Here is a 13,669-nt window from a genome sequence, read left to right on the forward strand (position 1 = left end):
GCATTATTTAAAGCCATCTAAGCGCATATTTGTAACCCTTTGAAACTAGTGCGCAATGGAACGTACATAATTGTATGAAAAGCTGCCGCGTCCAATCAGCATCCGTTCACTCGTGTGCACGTTCACCGTGACGCATCACTGGTAGTAGGTGATGCTTTGCACGTACTCCACAATGCACCAGTTTCCAGCATAAAACGACACAATATCGGAGTCAACAAGACTCCACAACAAGGCGACCACAGGAGAAACCGATAACGTCCCGGATCGTGTCAACTGCATGTCATTAGCAGCCTCGAAATAACATAAATCACACGTTTTGATCAATGAATTAAAATTTCCGCATCCCTTTCGAAGGCGGAGTCCTGCCGGTTGAAAACGTGCGTTCTGCCATGCAATCCCATTAGCGCGCCGCGTGAGTCTCGTCTGGCCAATCGCAGCGCGAGGAAGCTCGCTCGCGCTGACCGCTTCCTGGTGCCCTACACTTAACAGTGCGCGAGAGTAGCAGCTTCTGCCTTCTCTGCTTTCTGCACCACGGTCAGCTCTCGACTGCCCTTGCGCTGGCTAGGCCAGATACGGTAAGGTGAACGCGGGGTACGTGTTGCGGCTTTCGCATTTTAGCGGTCAAAAATATTTGCCGTGAAAATAAGATGCGCTAAATCGGTGGTCGTGATGTTCGGCCGAGTTATGCAATACTGATGAAGGTGATGCTGTCGTGCGGTGACGTCCTCCAGAATCGGAGTATTCGGTTACTATTATCTAATTTTAACCACGCAACATGCATGTTGATATTAAGGAGAGATACAGATGTTTTTCGTGACCTACGCGCGTGCTCGTGACAGAAACCTTTCATTCAAAAACGCAAGATGACATTTAACGTGTTAGGTTACATCTGCTCTATACGGATCAGCAAACTAAAACGAATCCCGGTTTAACAGCGCGTATTGGAAAGACTTGTGACTGGAGACATTGCTGGCATTTATTTTGTGGCTTTTAAACCATAAAGTAATTTTTAGCACTATATTTGATTATCAGTGTGACATATCACCCCACCCTATTTTACAGAGGTATAACATCTGGAATTCGAAGCTGATATTAATGTAATTGTCGATGTAAATCAGTTAAAACGGAGAGGAGCACTTTCTCTATGCACTGCAGACAGAAGGCCGGTCACTTGTTACTGTCTGTCTCAGTTAACCCAACCCACTGTGTTGTGGCCAGTGGGAAGTTTCCACAGACATTTAAGGCTACAGGATTTTCCATTGGTCCAAATGAAATGTATGTGTATTTTATATGTTGGCGCATAATGTTGACAAGGCAGGAAACGATAATGATGAGGAAATGGGTCTTGTGATATTCACGGGAAAGGGTTTTTATCTTGCGAAATCCTGTTCTGACAATGAAAAAATACGTTTTTGAGGTATTAGTGTTTGTCTACGTGAACCAAAAAAACTCATTTTTAGAACGTCACGTAATTCATTCATTCGACGGATGAATAGTGACTTCACATTCAAACAAAGCATAGTGCTATAGGATTGGATTGTCACTACGTGTTTCTAAAGGTCTGAGTTTTTAGCCGAACAGGTGCCGACAGCTGAAAGGCTCAGCTTTTCTTGGCTGGAGAGGGAAAGGGGCACTTGCAAGTTATAAAGTTAGTTAGTTCTCAACTTCTGGTGCCTGTTCCCTGTGACAATGGGTAGGATTACTCAGTTGGAAGTGGTTAGTCCTTTGGTGACTGCATTAAATGAAACTCCAGATCATATAAAGAGTGGATGCTGATGAAGTGTGGTAAAAGTGTAATACCTTCCTTATACCTTGACTCAGTTTGGAACAGTTGAGTCATATCCTAGTGGGGAAATCACCACGAGGCCTTCAACAAGATTAGCTATGACTAGAAGTTACATTTTATATTTGCATGTACTTATAAAGCATGACTATATATATATATATATATATATATATATATATATATATATATATATATATATATATATATTATTATTATTATTATTATTAATTATTTATTTATTTATTTATTTATTTATTTATTTTTTACTAAATGTAGTTTATTTACTTTTAATTCAAAATAAAATACTGACAACCGTGATGTGTTAAAACATCACAACATTGTTCATTGTTAATGAATTTATTACACAGTTTCATTAAAGTATTGTTGTTCAAAGAAAAGCTTAAGGCTTGATGTTATCTAAATGTAAAAATAGGGAAAACGTGCTTTAAGGGTGAAATTTTCAATACCTCTCAATGCAGATGGTTGAATAAAAAAATAAAAATATTGACCAGTAGCAGATCTTGTACATCTCTAACCGCATTTGTGTTATTCTGTGGCTGTCTGTTATGTTTGTGTGCTGCTTATGTTTTTCTTTTCTGCTCAGAAACTGCAACATGTCCATCCTGAAGATCCACGCTCGTGAAATCTTTGACTCCCGTGGAAACCCCACTGTGGAGGTTGATCTGTACACCAAGAAAGGTATGTAATGGTAAAAAAACATGTTTCATTGCTTCACAACTTTATCATTATTTACTGCCGATATTTTAATATTAAAAAAAGAGAAACATGTTATATCTGAATTGATCTAATGATTGTTTCAGGAAGCTTAATTCATTTTGTAATGTGCCAGCAGCAAATGCAAAAACGGGTCCATTTTAGAGAAAAAACCATCGTCCATCAGCACTGTCTCCTCAACTGCAGAGCAGTCCATTACAAGCTGAACATCAATACCAAGCGACAGTAATTGACATTGTATGTGGTGTTATTGGGGCGTACAGTCTGAATGCTGTGGCAGTTTCACATGGGTGAGCTTTTGAGCTGCTCTCTGCCTATTCAGGCCCTCATGTTGGTGTCCAATAGCATAGAGTCGACGTATCAGGTGGTAGGTAGTTATAAATAGCTGAAGAAATACATACCACTTGGATTGCATTGCTACAGTAGGGTGCTTTGCCCGTGAACACAGAAAGAAATTATATTCATGTTTAGGGTCAGCTGTTTTTTGTGTTGTTGTTATTATTATTTTAAAGCTGCAGTCTGTAAAAGTGACTTTGTCAAAAGTGACAAAATTTTGACAAAAAAAAGTTACAAAATCTTATTTTTAGTCTATTTTTGATTTTTTTTTTTTTACTTTCTATTCAAAATATAGAAGTTATATTAAGTTGTATTAAGTAGGACAAGTGCACAACTCTGTCATCACCTAAATAAATTACATTTTATAATATTTAAATTATTTATAATAATTTAAAATGTAATAAAACACAGTTATTTTAAATAAATAAAAGACATGGCGAAAATTCTTATAAACCCCAGACTTTTAAATGGAAGTGTGCAACATTTAGACCTTTTTTCTATTCATTTTTCTTCATTTTCAACAATTCTAAAAAGCATGTACTTGATTTTGTAACTTGCTTTTTGTTCAGTCCCCTACACACAAATCTGACACAAGGTGGTGCCTTGTCCTCTAACACATGCTCAGAATTTTAATTATGTTTAGTAAATGACCATTGTGAAAGATTGAGGCTGGCAGGAGAACAAATATGTAAAATATCTCTTCTGCCAGATTGTATTGAAGAAAGAGGGAGTTGGCATACTTTGCCAGGTTATTTTTTTATAGGGACTAATGTGTAGAACGGTTATGATGTTCCTGTACTTTTCCCCTCAGTCCCAGATGTATGAAAACAAGCGGAGACAACTCACCCAAATCTAATGCGTCTGTGTGTATTTGAGCGCAGCTTAATGAATTGTTTTCATTAGCAGGAGGGCTGGAAAAATACAGCCTAGCATATAGTTTAGAGTTGGTTTAATAGTGCATATTTTCTAAGAATTTGCCTGGCAAAACATTTACAACGAATGATTAGATTAGTGTATAAACACAGATTTTACAAAGATCAAAACTAGGCATGATTGCACTCGTTTGGATAGTGTGCCGTTGCTTGGTGGAGATGATTGGTTAGGTACAGACTTACTGTGTAACAGTTGATGAGTTTCTGGTTAAGCTTTAAATCCGTTTTCAACTGCACGCTCTGGCAATCGACTTATGCTCTCTCTCAGCTGAGCTGATTGAATATGCATGTGCAGGTTTGCCACACTCTGAGTCAAAATATGCCATCATGTAGTGCATGTGTGCCAGCCTCAATCAGGGGGCGTCCCTAGCTCTCAGAGGGTTGGTTACATCAGAAGAGGAAACCCCCTTAACATTTGGGTGATAAAAATGCCTTGAGGTACCATGCCATCAGGTACCATACCGATTGTTTAATAAATCAATTATTTTTGATTTAAAGATATTATATACTGTATATTGACATGTAGTCTGCCGATGGTGTGCAGAGATCGTAGATATTATGATTCTGCTGCATAATCTCTTCTGCAGCGAGGAGGTGTGTCCTACCGTTCCTTATATGGTAGACCAGCTGTGACCTCTGTGGTTCTAGAGGGAAATTCTGGAATCGGATTTCTGCAAAACAAGCAGGATTGTTTGAACATATTATGACCATTTACAGGTTTCCTGGTATTTATTATTCAACAGGTCTCTTCAGAGCTGCAGTGCCCAGTGGCGCTTCCACTGGCATCTATGAAGCCCTTGAACTCCGTGACAATGACAAGACACGTTATATGGGCAAAGGTTTGTAACTCGCATATCAATATATCAATTTCATAATATATACATAAATGTAAATGTAGGATTTCCAAATGTCAGTATCCTTTTTGATAATTCCGAAATATTTAAATACTGTTTTAATATGTATTAGAATATAAAAATGATTGCTTGACAAAACAATTAAAGGGTGTTTGAGATGTATTAGATATTAATATTAGAATAAACAATATACACAACTATACAAATAGTTGTGGTCTGTAGGATTTATATATTATTTTTTATTTTATTGAGCAAGAATCCATTAAATTGTTCAAGAGTGACATTAAAGACATTTTATAACAAAATATGCTGTTTTTTAAATGTTATATTCATCAAAGAATCTTTAAGAAATGTTCTTTGAGCGTATTAACATTAGAATGATTTCTGAAGGATCATGGGACACTTAAGACTAGATTCTAAAATCTTACAGACCACAAACCTTTTGACAGTAGTGTATAAAAATAGAATAATATTTTCTATTTGAAGACTCATTTTAAATCATGCTTCATTTGTAATGTTTTACAGATATACATAATATCATATGTATATTTCAAACATCATTATAACATAATAAAGAAAAAATCTAAATCAAATTATGAACGAATGTACTACATTTTGTATTGTTTTTTTAAACATTATTTCTTTAACCTCTGTGAAATCCATCATTTCCTTTTTTCAAATGGCATCCATCTGCACCTCAGTGTTTCATTTCTCCTCTCATCCTCTCTTTCCTCTGCCATCTTTTCTCCTCTGTCAGGGGTGAAAAGAGCTGTTAAATATGTAAATGAGTTCTTGGCCCCTGCTTTGTGTAATCAGGTAAACTAGCGTGTGTATTAATTGAAGTGAGGATCCTAACCCCTTTTGATAAAGCACAGAAGCAGCATGAGCCTTTTTTGAGTTTGCTTTGCCGACTAACCGCAGCAGGTATTTGTAGATGATCACAGATGTCCTCATCGACGATAAAGCGCTCAACTGCTCTGTGATCATCTAGTTATGCCTGCCCTGCATGTTCATCCACTCCTTGGCCTGAGTCAGTGATGGTGTGCTTGTGTCCCTGCAGGTGTCTCAAAAGCTGTTGAGCATATCAATAAATCAATTGCACCTGCTCTGGTTAGCCAGGTAGGAATATTTGTTTTTTGACTAACAGGATAATGTATACTGTTGTTGAGTTGTGGTTATTCACAATATTGAAGAAAGATCATTTGAGAGAATTAGATAAGTTCGGAACCATTATTATAAGCGGTAAGTGTCTTGTTGTGAATATTAACTAACGTTTGAACCTATTAGCATTTAGTCGTCTCTAAAGACAGTACCTCCCACTAATCTTACAATGCTGTGAATGCTGTAATGTTGCATTTGTTCTATGTTAAATGAAGTTCGCGTGAACGTCATACTCCTTGAATAATGGTGGATATTGTCAGTAATCAATCTTTTGTGCCTAAACAGAACGTGTCGGTCTTGGAGCAGGAGAAGATTGATAAGCTGATGCTTGATATGGATGGCACTGACAACAAGTGTAAGCATATTAACATGATTAAGCGTTTCGTTGCCAGAACAGTGTGAAAGCGTCATTTATTACAGCTCTTCACGCCGGTTTATAAAGACTCTTAAACACGCATCCATTATTTTAATAAATGTGCTCCGTTGAATTCACAGCAAAGTTTGGTGCTAATGCCATCCTGGGCGTTTCCCTGGCTGTGTGCAAGGCTGGTGCTGCAGAGAAGGGCGTCCCCCTCTACCGCCACATCGCAGACCTCGCTGGCAACCCAGAAGTCATTCTTCCTGTCCCTGTACGTGCTCAGAATAATAAGTTGCATTGTACATCAGTAAAAACCGATCATTATTTAATTTAAACAAACTACTGACGACAAGTTGGATCATTTTTTGTTTTTAATTCTGTAAATAAACCATAATTTAAACACATTTACTAAATGCTTTTCTTACTTAGATTTTTCGTCTTGCTTCCAGACAAATTATCTATAAATTGTAAAATCAAGAAGAAATTTTAAGATAAGTAAAGACTGTCTTGTTTTCAGAATCAAAAGTTTAATTTCACACAGAAAACTATATTATTTAGCTTTCTCCATTGGCAGATTATTTTGCTCGTTCTAAGCAAAATTCGCTTAATTTTGACCATTAGTTGTCTAGAAAATCTATCTTGATTTAAGAATTTTTTTTTTGATTAAGATATTTTGGTTGCAAACAGGACAAAAATTAGCATTTTTTGCAGTGCTATTACTAAGTTAGCACTTTTGATAAAAGTTTTTTATACTTATATACTTAGATCTGTGTGTGTGTGTGATAAATGCCCCATGACATAAACAATATGCATTACTGGAGGCTGCAAACTATGACATACTATAAATAAACTGTCTGTTTTCAAAGGCCTTCAACGTTATCAACGGTGGTTCCCACGCTGGAAACAAGCTGGCCATGCAGGAGTTCATGATCCTGCCTGTCGGTGCTAGCAACTTCAAAGAGGCCATGCGCATTGGGGCTGAAGTTTATCACAACCTGAAGAATGTCATTAAGGAGAAGTATGGAAAAGATGCCACCAATGTGGGCGATGAAGGTGGCTTCGCTCCCAACATCCTTGAGAACAAAGAAGGTGAGAGTCTGGAGTTTCATGATAACAAGGTCTAGATCTAGATCTGCCCCAGTTTCATGGCAGCGGATTTTTAAGAATGTAAATACTACAGAATTGCCACCATAAATAGAAAGCATGTAACATGTAATACTTTAGAAATTAAACATAAACTATCCGTTTGATTTATAATGATCATTTATAAGAATTGAATTGAAGCTAGTGAAGTTCTGCAGCTGCGACCCACTGTCTGGGGAATTCTGGGAATGCGCATGACCTCTGTGTTGCCTGCGAATCACAGCCATAACATCTGCCTATTAAAGAGAAAAATAATGTAGAGTTCTTCACATCTTATTGCATTATTAATCTGTGAATGTCTAAATATTTTCCCTGTTCTTTACCCGTATTATTCGCTGTTTTAACAATTAATTCAGTTGCTGTAGATTAAAAGCTTACGTGTAATAAACATAGCCCCATAAGATATATTCAAGATGCAAAACAAAGTACAAATCAGTGCCTGAACTGATTATTTTGCTGTAGCTAATGTAAACTGCAGCGATATTAATGGTTTGTTATGAACGCTTTCAAATGTATTGAGCATTCGATATGGAGTATATTTTACAAAAGGTTATGCATTAACTACATATGTTTTTCAGCTCTGGAGCTGCTGAAGAATGCCATTAGCAAAGCTGGCTACACTGACAAGATTGTGATCGGCATGGATGTGGCTGCCTCCGAGTTCTACAAGGGTGGCAAGTACGACCTGGACTTCAAATCACCTGATGACCCCAGCCGTTATATCAGCCCTGACCAGCTGGCTGACCTCTACAAGAGCTTTGTCAAGGATTATCCTGGTCAGTGTCCCTGATCTTTAGTGTTACGGTGTGTGAGAGTGTGATACACTGCTACAGTCCTGAGACGGCCAGTGACAACTGCTTAGTGCAAATCTGAAGACCGACAAAAAAATAGTAATTTAATGAATAGTAATACTAATCTAGTGATATTTAATAACTGATATTAAAACCTATTGTACAGTGTTACCAAAACCTCATCTAAGTGTGTTTACCCCAACACAGATTCTTCCCTCATGTCTTTTGGGTATCTTTAGATCTCCAAAAATAGACATAGGTATTTGAAGAGAACCAGCAGTGAATGAAACCCTGCTCTGGGGGTGAGAGTCTTAACAGGGGTTTAACCCCTTAAAGGCCAGTCAACACACCTACAGAATACATTGTATATAATTAATAAACCATAGTGCATTAACTGTGGTGTATTTATTAGTCTATTATTAAACAAAACATCGCAGGGTATACTTTTTTTATTATTGTAATAATATTATAATATATTTTTTACATGATATACTTTTATTCAGCAGCATTTATAATGTTACAAACGTTTTCTACTTGACTTATTCATATGTTCAGAATAATCTATTCATCAAAAGGCTTTTTTGCAATTTCCACTGCCTTACTAATAAAAAGAAATGTTCATGTGTTCGGATTGGCTGTTTCCACAGTCGATTAACTTTTGTTATTTTCATATACATGTATACTTCAGTGTTTTGAGTTAATAGTTCTACGGTTTGTGTAGCGATGGTGTTTTATTCCACACTGCCTTCTGCCGTTGTTTTAGTATAATGCACATTCTTGGCTAAGATGTCACTTAACCAGATGCACTCCAGCTCAAATCAATACACTTCCACATCTTTTCCTTCTCAGTGGTCTCCATCGAGGATCCATTTGACCAGGATGACTGGGAGGCCTGGACCAACTTCACTGCCAGCACTAACATCCAGGTGGTGGGTGATGACCTCACCGTGACCAACCCCAAGCGCATTGCTAAAGCAGTGTCTGACAAGGCCTGCAACTGCCTTCTGCTCAAAGTCAACCAGATCGGATCCGTCACCGAGTCCCTTCAGGCGTAAGTATTTCTGAGGTCTCGCACAATGGGTGTGGATATTTTTACATAAGAGCTAAAATTGAGGTAATTGTGGTTTTTGTGTAGTGTTTTATTTGTCTTTCTTTGTTCAGCTGTAAGATGGCCCAGTCTAATGGATGGGGTGTGATGGTCAGCCATCGTTCTGGAGAGACAGAGGACACCTTCATCGCTGACCTTGTGGTTGGACTCTGCACTGGCCAGGTACAAAGCTTGCCAGACACCGTCTTATCTAAGGTCGGCCAATGCTGTGTAGGGACTTGCAAAGTAAACCGTCTTTTTTTTTTTTTTTTTTTTTTTTTTTTTTTCCTCTCAGATCAAGACTGGTGCTCCCTGCAGGTCTGAGCGTCTGGCCAAGTACAATCAGCTGCTGAGGTGAGCGTTTGCATTCATGCATAATTACTATCGTTTTATATAAGTTCTCCTGAAATAGTTGATTCCGATTAGTTAAGCGTTCCATTATACGCTCAGATATTTTTGCATGTTTGACTACCGCCCCCAGCAATCAAATGCTCTCTCATACACCCTATCTGTCTTTCTTCTCACGTAAAATACACATTTAAAAACATAACATTTAAAAGTCTTAGATAAATGATTTCTTTAATTCTAATACATAAACATTAAGTGCCAGTGTGCGCGTCATAAGTTGTTTAAAGCGAGTGAAATTCCAGGATTGATTTTGACGTTGTTTGACGTCTGCAGGATTGAAGAGGAGCTTGGCGACAAGGCTCGTTTCGCTGGCAAGAACTTCAGGAGGCCCATCTGAAGCGGCAGCCGTCATCAGTCTTAGTGTGTTCATTGTGCTTACTCTCCTACACATAAAGCCACGCAACGCCAGCTCCTGTAGAATGGAGACTAGATGGAAACGCAGTGAATTCAAAGGTCCAGATCTGTAGTCAATGGCACAGAACACTGCTCTCCGTGACAGCCCTTGTCCCCATCCACACATATGCTTTGGTATCCAAATAGCATCAGTCCTTTATTGTGTCTCTGTGTTGTGTGAGAGAACTTTGTTTAGCTTCTTGTGAGTTGTAGTGATTCTGGTGCTCCACAGAGTATTTTAGCGAAGAGCTAAAGCTGTTCACTGTGCTGCGGTGTGCAGCATGAGTATGTGTGCATTGTGTTGCTTTTGAGAAGTGTTAGTTCTATATGCGTGGCATAATAAAAAAATTATCCCTATTAAAATGGAAGAGTGTGGGTAAAACTTATATATGTTTTTCTGCTAATTTTTTTACTTACTATAAACACATACACACACACACACACACACATATATATATATATATATGTATGTATGTGTGTGTGTGTGTGTGTGTGTATCTACATAATCATGCATTTACATTATCAGTATCAATTTACGTTAAATCGGTTAGATATACTAATGCATTAGTTTACTAATATAATAATGCTTTACATTATCAGTTCAAATAATAAAACATTTATTACTGACAAAAAAATAGCAAAGATATAAAGCGACAGTGATTAAAAATCCCTTAATGGAGTTGGGCTGGGAAAGATTAGAGCCTGACAGCAAAGATCATTCTTTTACTTTCAGCAAAACACACCAAAGGGGATACTATTTGCAATTTAACATCCAATAGGCATTTCTGCACAGAAAGTGTTTTTTGACAAGCAATCGGGAAACATTTCGGCTCTACTAATAAAACTAAAAGCCCTGTTGAGTTGTATTTGAAAGAGCAGGTCAGAATAGGATGTACATGGGGTTATGAGCATGAGTGCCAGTGCGCAAGGTTAGTGCCTCGGGCATGAAACATTTGAAAACATGCCCAGATTACTCCCCGAATTACAACTGTGGAAAATAATCAAACAAAAAATGTAAGAAAGCAGTCAATAAAAACCTAATCATACTCTTAATCTGTTAGTCACAAACAAGTCATGGAAAAATACAATCTAAAGTGATATGGAAAAGGTGTATGTGTATATATATATATATAATATAAAAATGATTTGTTGTATACTAGAATTGCATAACATTATACTAGAATCCGTGCAGAATCATGAGAAAGCCACTGTTTTAGTCTGTCACTGAGAAAACACATGACAGTAGTACAAACACAAGCCCTGGAGCGCCCCCCAGTGGTGGTTTCAGTCCTAGATCAGTGTCCTCGGTCTGCTGCGCATTCAACAGCATGAGAGAGACACGGATTTGACGACTTGTGCTCGGATTTACTGTTTCCACGAGCAGATTACTTTGTCTTCGAGCGATCCGGTTATTTCGGTATATGTGTATTTTTTTAGAAAGAAGCGTTAATAGTTCTCTCTTTTATGTAGTGATCGTGTTTTATTCCACTCCGCCCCCTGCCGTTGATTTAGTATAATGCACAATCTTGTCTAAGATGTCACCTCTTTTCTCTGCTGTCATGTGAGGCTTTGTACAGCGTTATGCTACCAAAATACTGCTGAAACGGCATTTATCCAGCACTCTTAACATTATAAGCACCTCTTTTTCAAACGACTGGCCTATTAAAGCAAAAAATACAATTCTACAGATATAAAACCATTTACTTAACCTAAAGTTGTTCCAAATCTGCATGAGGTTTTTTGTAATCATCAGTATGTACTTTTTAAAGAATGCTAATAACCAAACAGTTTATGTACTCATTGTCTTTCACAGTATTTTTCCATGCTATAGAAGTCAATGGCTACCGCCAACACTTTAATTACCAACATTCTTTAAAATATCTTCTTTTATGTTAATTAGACAAAAGAAACTCAGATTTGGAACAACACGAAGGTGGTTAAACGATAACGTAATTTTCATTTTTGTGTGAACTGTATATTTTCTATGCATTTTCCAAAATGTTGAATTTTACATATTTTTAATAATTTGTACATATTTTGATTATTGTTTTAGTGCATAAAAAATATAGTAAGTCTGGTTAGCTAATTCATATTCAGCTTTGACGACGCCACATATTATTTAAAAAAAAAAAGCGTGCTCTGGTATGATGAAAGGAACGTCGTGGCTTTGAATTTGAATGCATTATGATTATTAGGACTTATCATTTCATGTGACTGCGATGTATTAATTGAATAATTTTGATCCGCATAGTACGTGCACATTCATACATATTTTCTTCTGGCTTTTCTTTGCCGTCGCTGTTCCTTTGGGAGCATGAATCAGCCCACAATTCGATAACAATCAAATCACGCCGTGCTTTATTGTCTCCTGTAATCCAGATCCTCATTATATTTCACTCCGCAAAGCTCCCATGCCTTCATTCGGTGTCGCCAGTCCTTTAGTTTGAAAAAAAACAGGGAATTTGCCAGATTAAAGGTGCCGTAAAACCTGTAATGTACATTATACCTTGACACACAGTATGTAAGGGATTACTAATAGCAGAGTTTCAGATGAGCTGCCAAGACAAGGTAGCACTGCAGTGGAAATGAGATTCAGGCCATCTGTCTTGTTCTGGCAGGAATGATCGAGGTATGGTATTCTGTATCAAGAGCTTGCATATTTCAGCTGACAAAGGGAAGGGGAGGTATGCTGCTTCTTTTTCTCGCACCAAACCTGTCTCTTAACCGCACTTGTACGTTTGGCTTTGTCTCTCTGATTACAGACACCTCCTGAATCCACTTTTTCTTCCTCGCCCTCTCCTGCTGAAATCAATCACGGCGTGCTCCTTCTCCTCCAATCAAGACCCTCGGACAAAAATTCTCCCTCTTCCCCCATTTTTATTGTTCATTCAGCCTGTCATGTCACAATAGAATAACAAGCCATCCGTTTCCCTCACAATATCTCGGCGCGAGCCTCTTGATACCTTTATCATAATGAGAAGAGAAAACAGCCAGCTGTGATCATTACACCGTAACACAAAACAGTTAGACTTCAGTCTGTTTTTTTTTTTCTCCAGCACTATGATGCCACGGCATGTCCATTTATCATTTTCTCAGCTTTCTTTTCTTTGTTAGACAATGCTGCACTTACATATGCAAAACATCCCGAAACCTTCTTGTAATATAGCAGGTGGTGATAGCCTTGGCCCCTGAAATCTAATCTACGAATCAGAAAATGTCAAAAATATCGATTTTTTAAATTATTTAAAATAATTATTATTCCTTTTGTATATACTTGTGTAATTAAATTTAAAAATTGTGCTGAATAAATGTTACTATTTTATGTAGAATAATGTTAAAAAATTAAAAATAATTACATTTTTTATTGATTAAATGCTGATGGATGGAATTAATTTTATGCTCAACTTATTCTAAATATTCAAATCGCCGGAATAAATAAATCTTCACCATTATCATGTATATATCTTGCTTTTTGCAGTTTGGTTCAGTTTCAGTGCTAACAGAGAATGAGATGAGATCTGAATTCCCCTTGAAAGTATGTACCCTACTGTATAAAATGCAAAATAGCAACACATTTCACGTAACGTCTATTAAAATGCAAAACAGGATTGTGTCGGTTATTCCAAAGCACCATTAATGTATTACCAGTGTTGTTAAATGCATCGAGTGACTGTACATGCTAAAA

The 13,669-nt window shown here is 37.3% G+C and overlaps 1 protein-coding gene across 2 annotated transcripts; it reads left to right on the plus strand.

Moving 5' to 3' along the window:
* The first annotated feature begins 418 nt into the window (after positions 1–418).
* Positions 419–10,370, plus strand: eno1a (enolase 1a, (alpha)). 2 transcript variants are annotated; one of them, XM_043225051.1, is made up of 12 exons: positions 419–575; positions 2,391–2,485; positions 4,533–4,628; positions 5,401–5,459; positions 6,090–6,159; positions 6,300–6,433; positions 7,029–7,251; positions 7,884–8,081; positions 8,946–9,147; positions 9,258–9,366; positions 9,479–9,537; positions 9,865–10,370. In XM_043225051.1, exons 2-12 carry the CDS (start codon positions 2,401–2,403, stop codon positions 9,926–9,928), a joined length of 1,299 nt encoding a protein of 432 aa, XP_043080986.1. In that variant the 5' UTR covers positions 419–575; positions 2,391–2,400; the 3' UTR covers positions 9,929–10,370. The 2 variants fall into 2 exon arrangements, with proteins under 2 accessions (XP_043080986.1, XP_043080985.1); XM_043225050.1 differs by lacking the exon at positions 5,401–5,459 and adding an exon at positions 5,704–5,762.
* The last annotated feature ends 3,299 nt before the right edge of the window (positions 10,371–13,669 follow it).

Source organism: Puntigrus tetrazona, chromosome 23, assembly GCF_018831695.1.
Source record: "Puntigrus tetrazona isolate hp1 chromosome 23, ASM1883169v1, whole genome shotgun sequence".
NCBI classification, from domain to species: Eukaryota; Metazoa; Chordata; class Actinopteri; order Cypriniformes; family Cyprinidae; genus Puntigrus; species Puntigrus tetrazona.

Excerpts from the sequence above, each read along its gene's own strand:
- eno1a (XM_043225051.1), top strand. The coding sequence starts at position 2,401 with ATGTCCATCCTGAAGATCCACGCTCGTGAAATCTTTGACTCCCGTGGA. Across the intron at positions 5,460-6,089 it reads CCCCTGCTTTGTGTAATCAG|AACGTGTCGGTCTTGGAGCA; the intron begins GTAAACTAGCGT and ends GTGCCTAAACAG. Across the intron at positions 6,160-6,299 it reads GGATGGCACTGACAACAAGT|CAAAGTTTGGTGCTAATGCC; the intron begins GTAAGCATATTA and ends TTGAATTCACAG.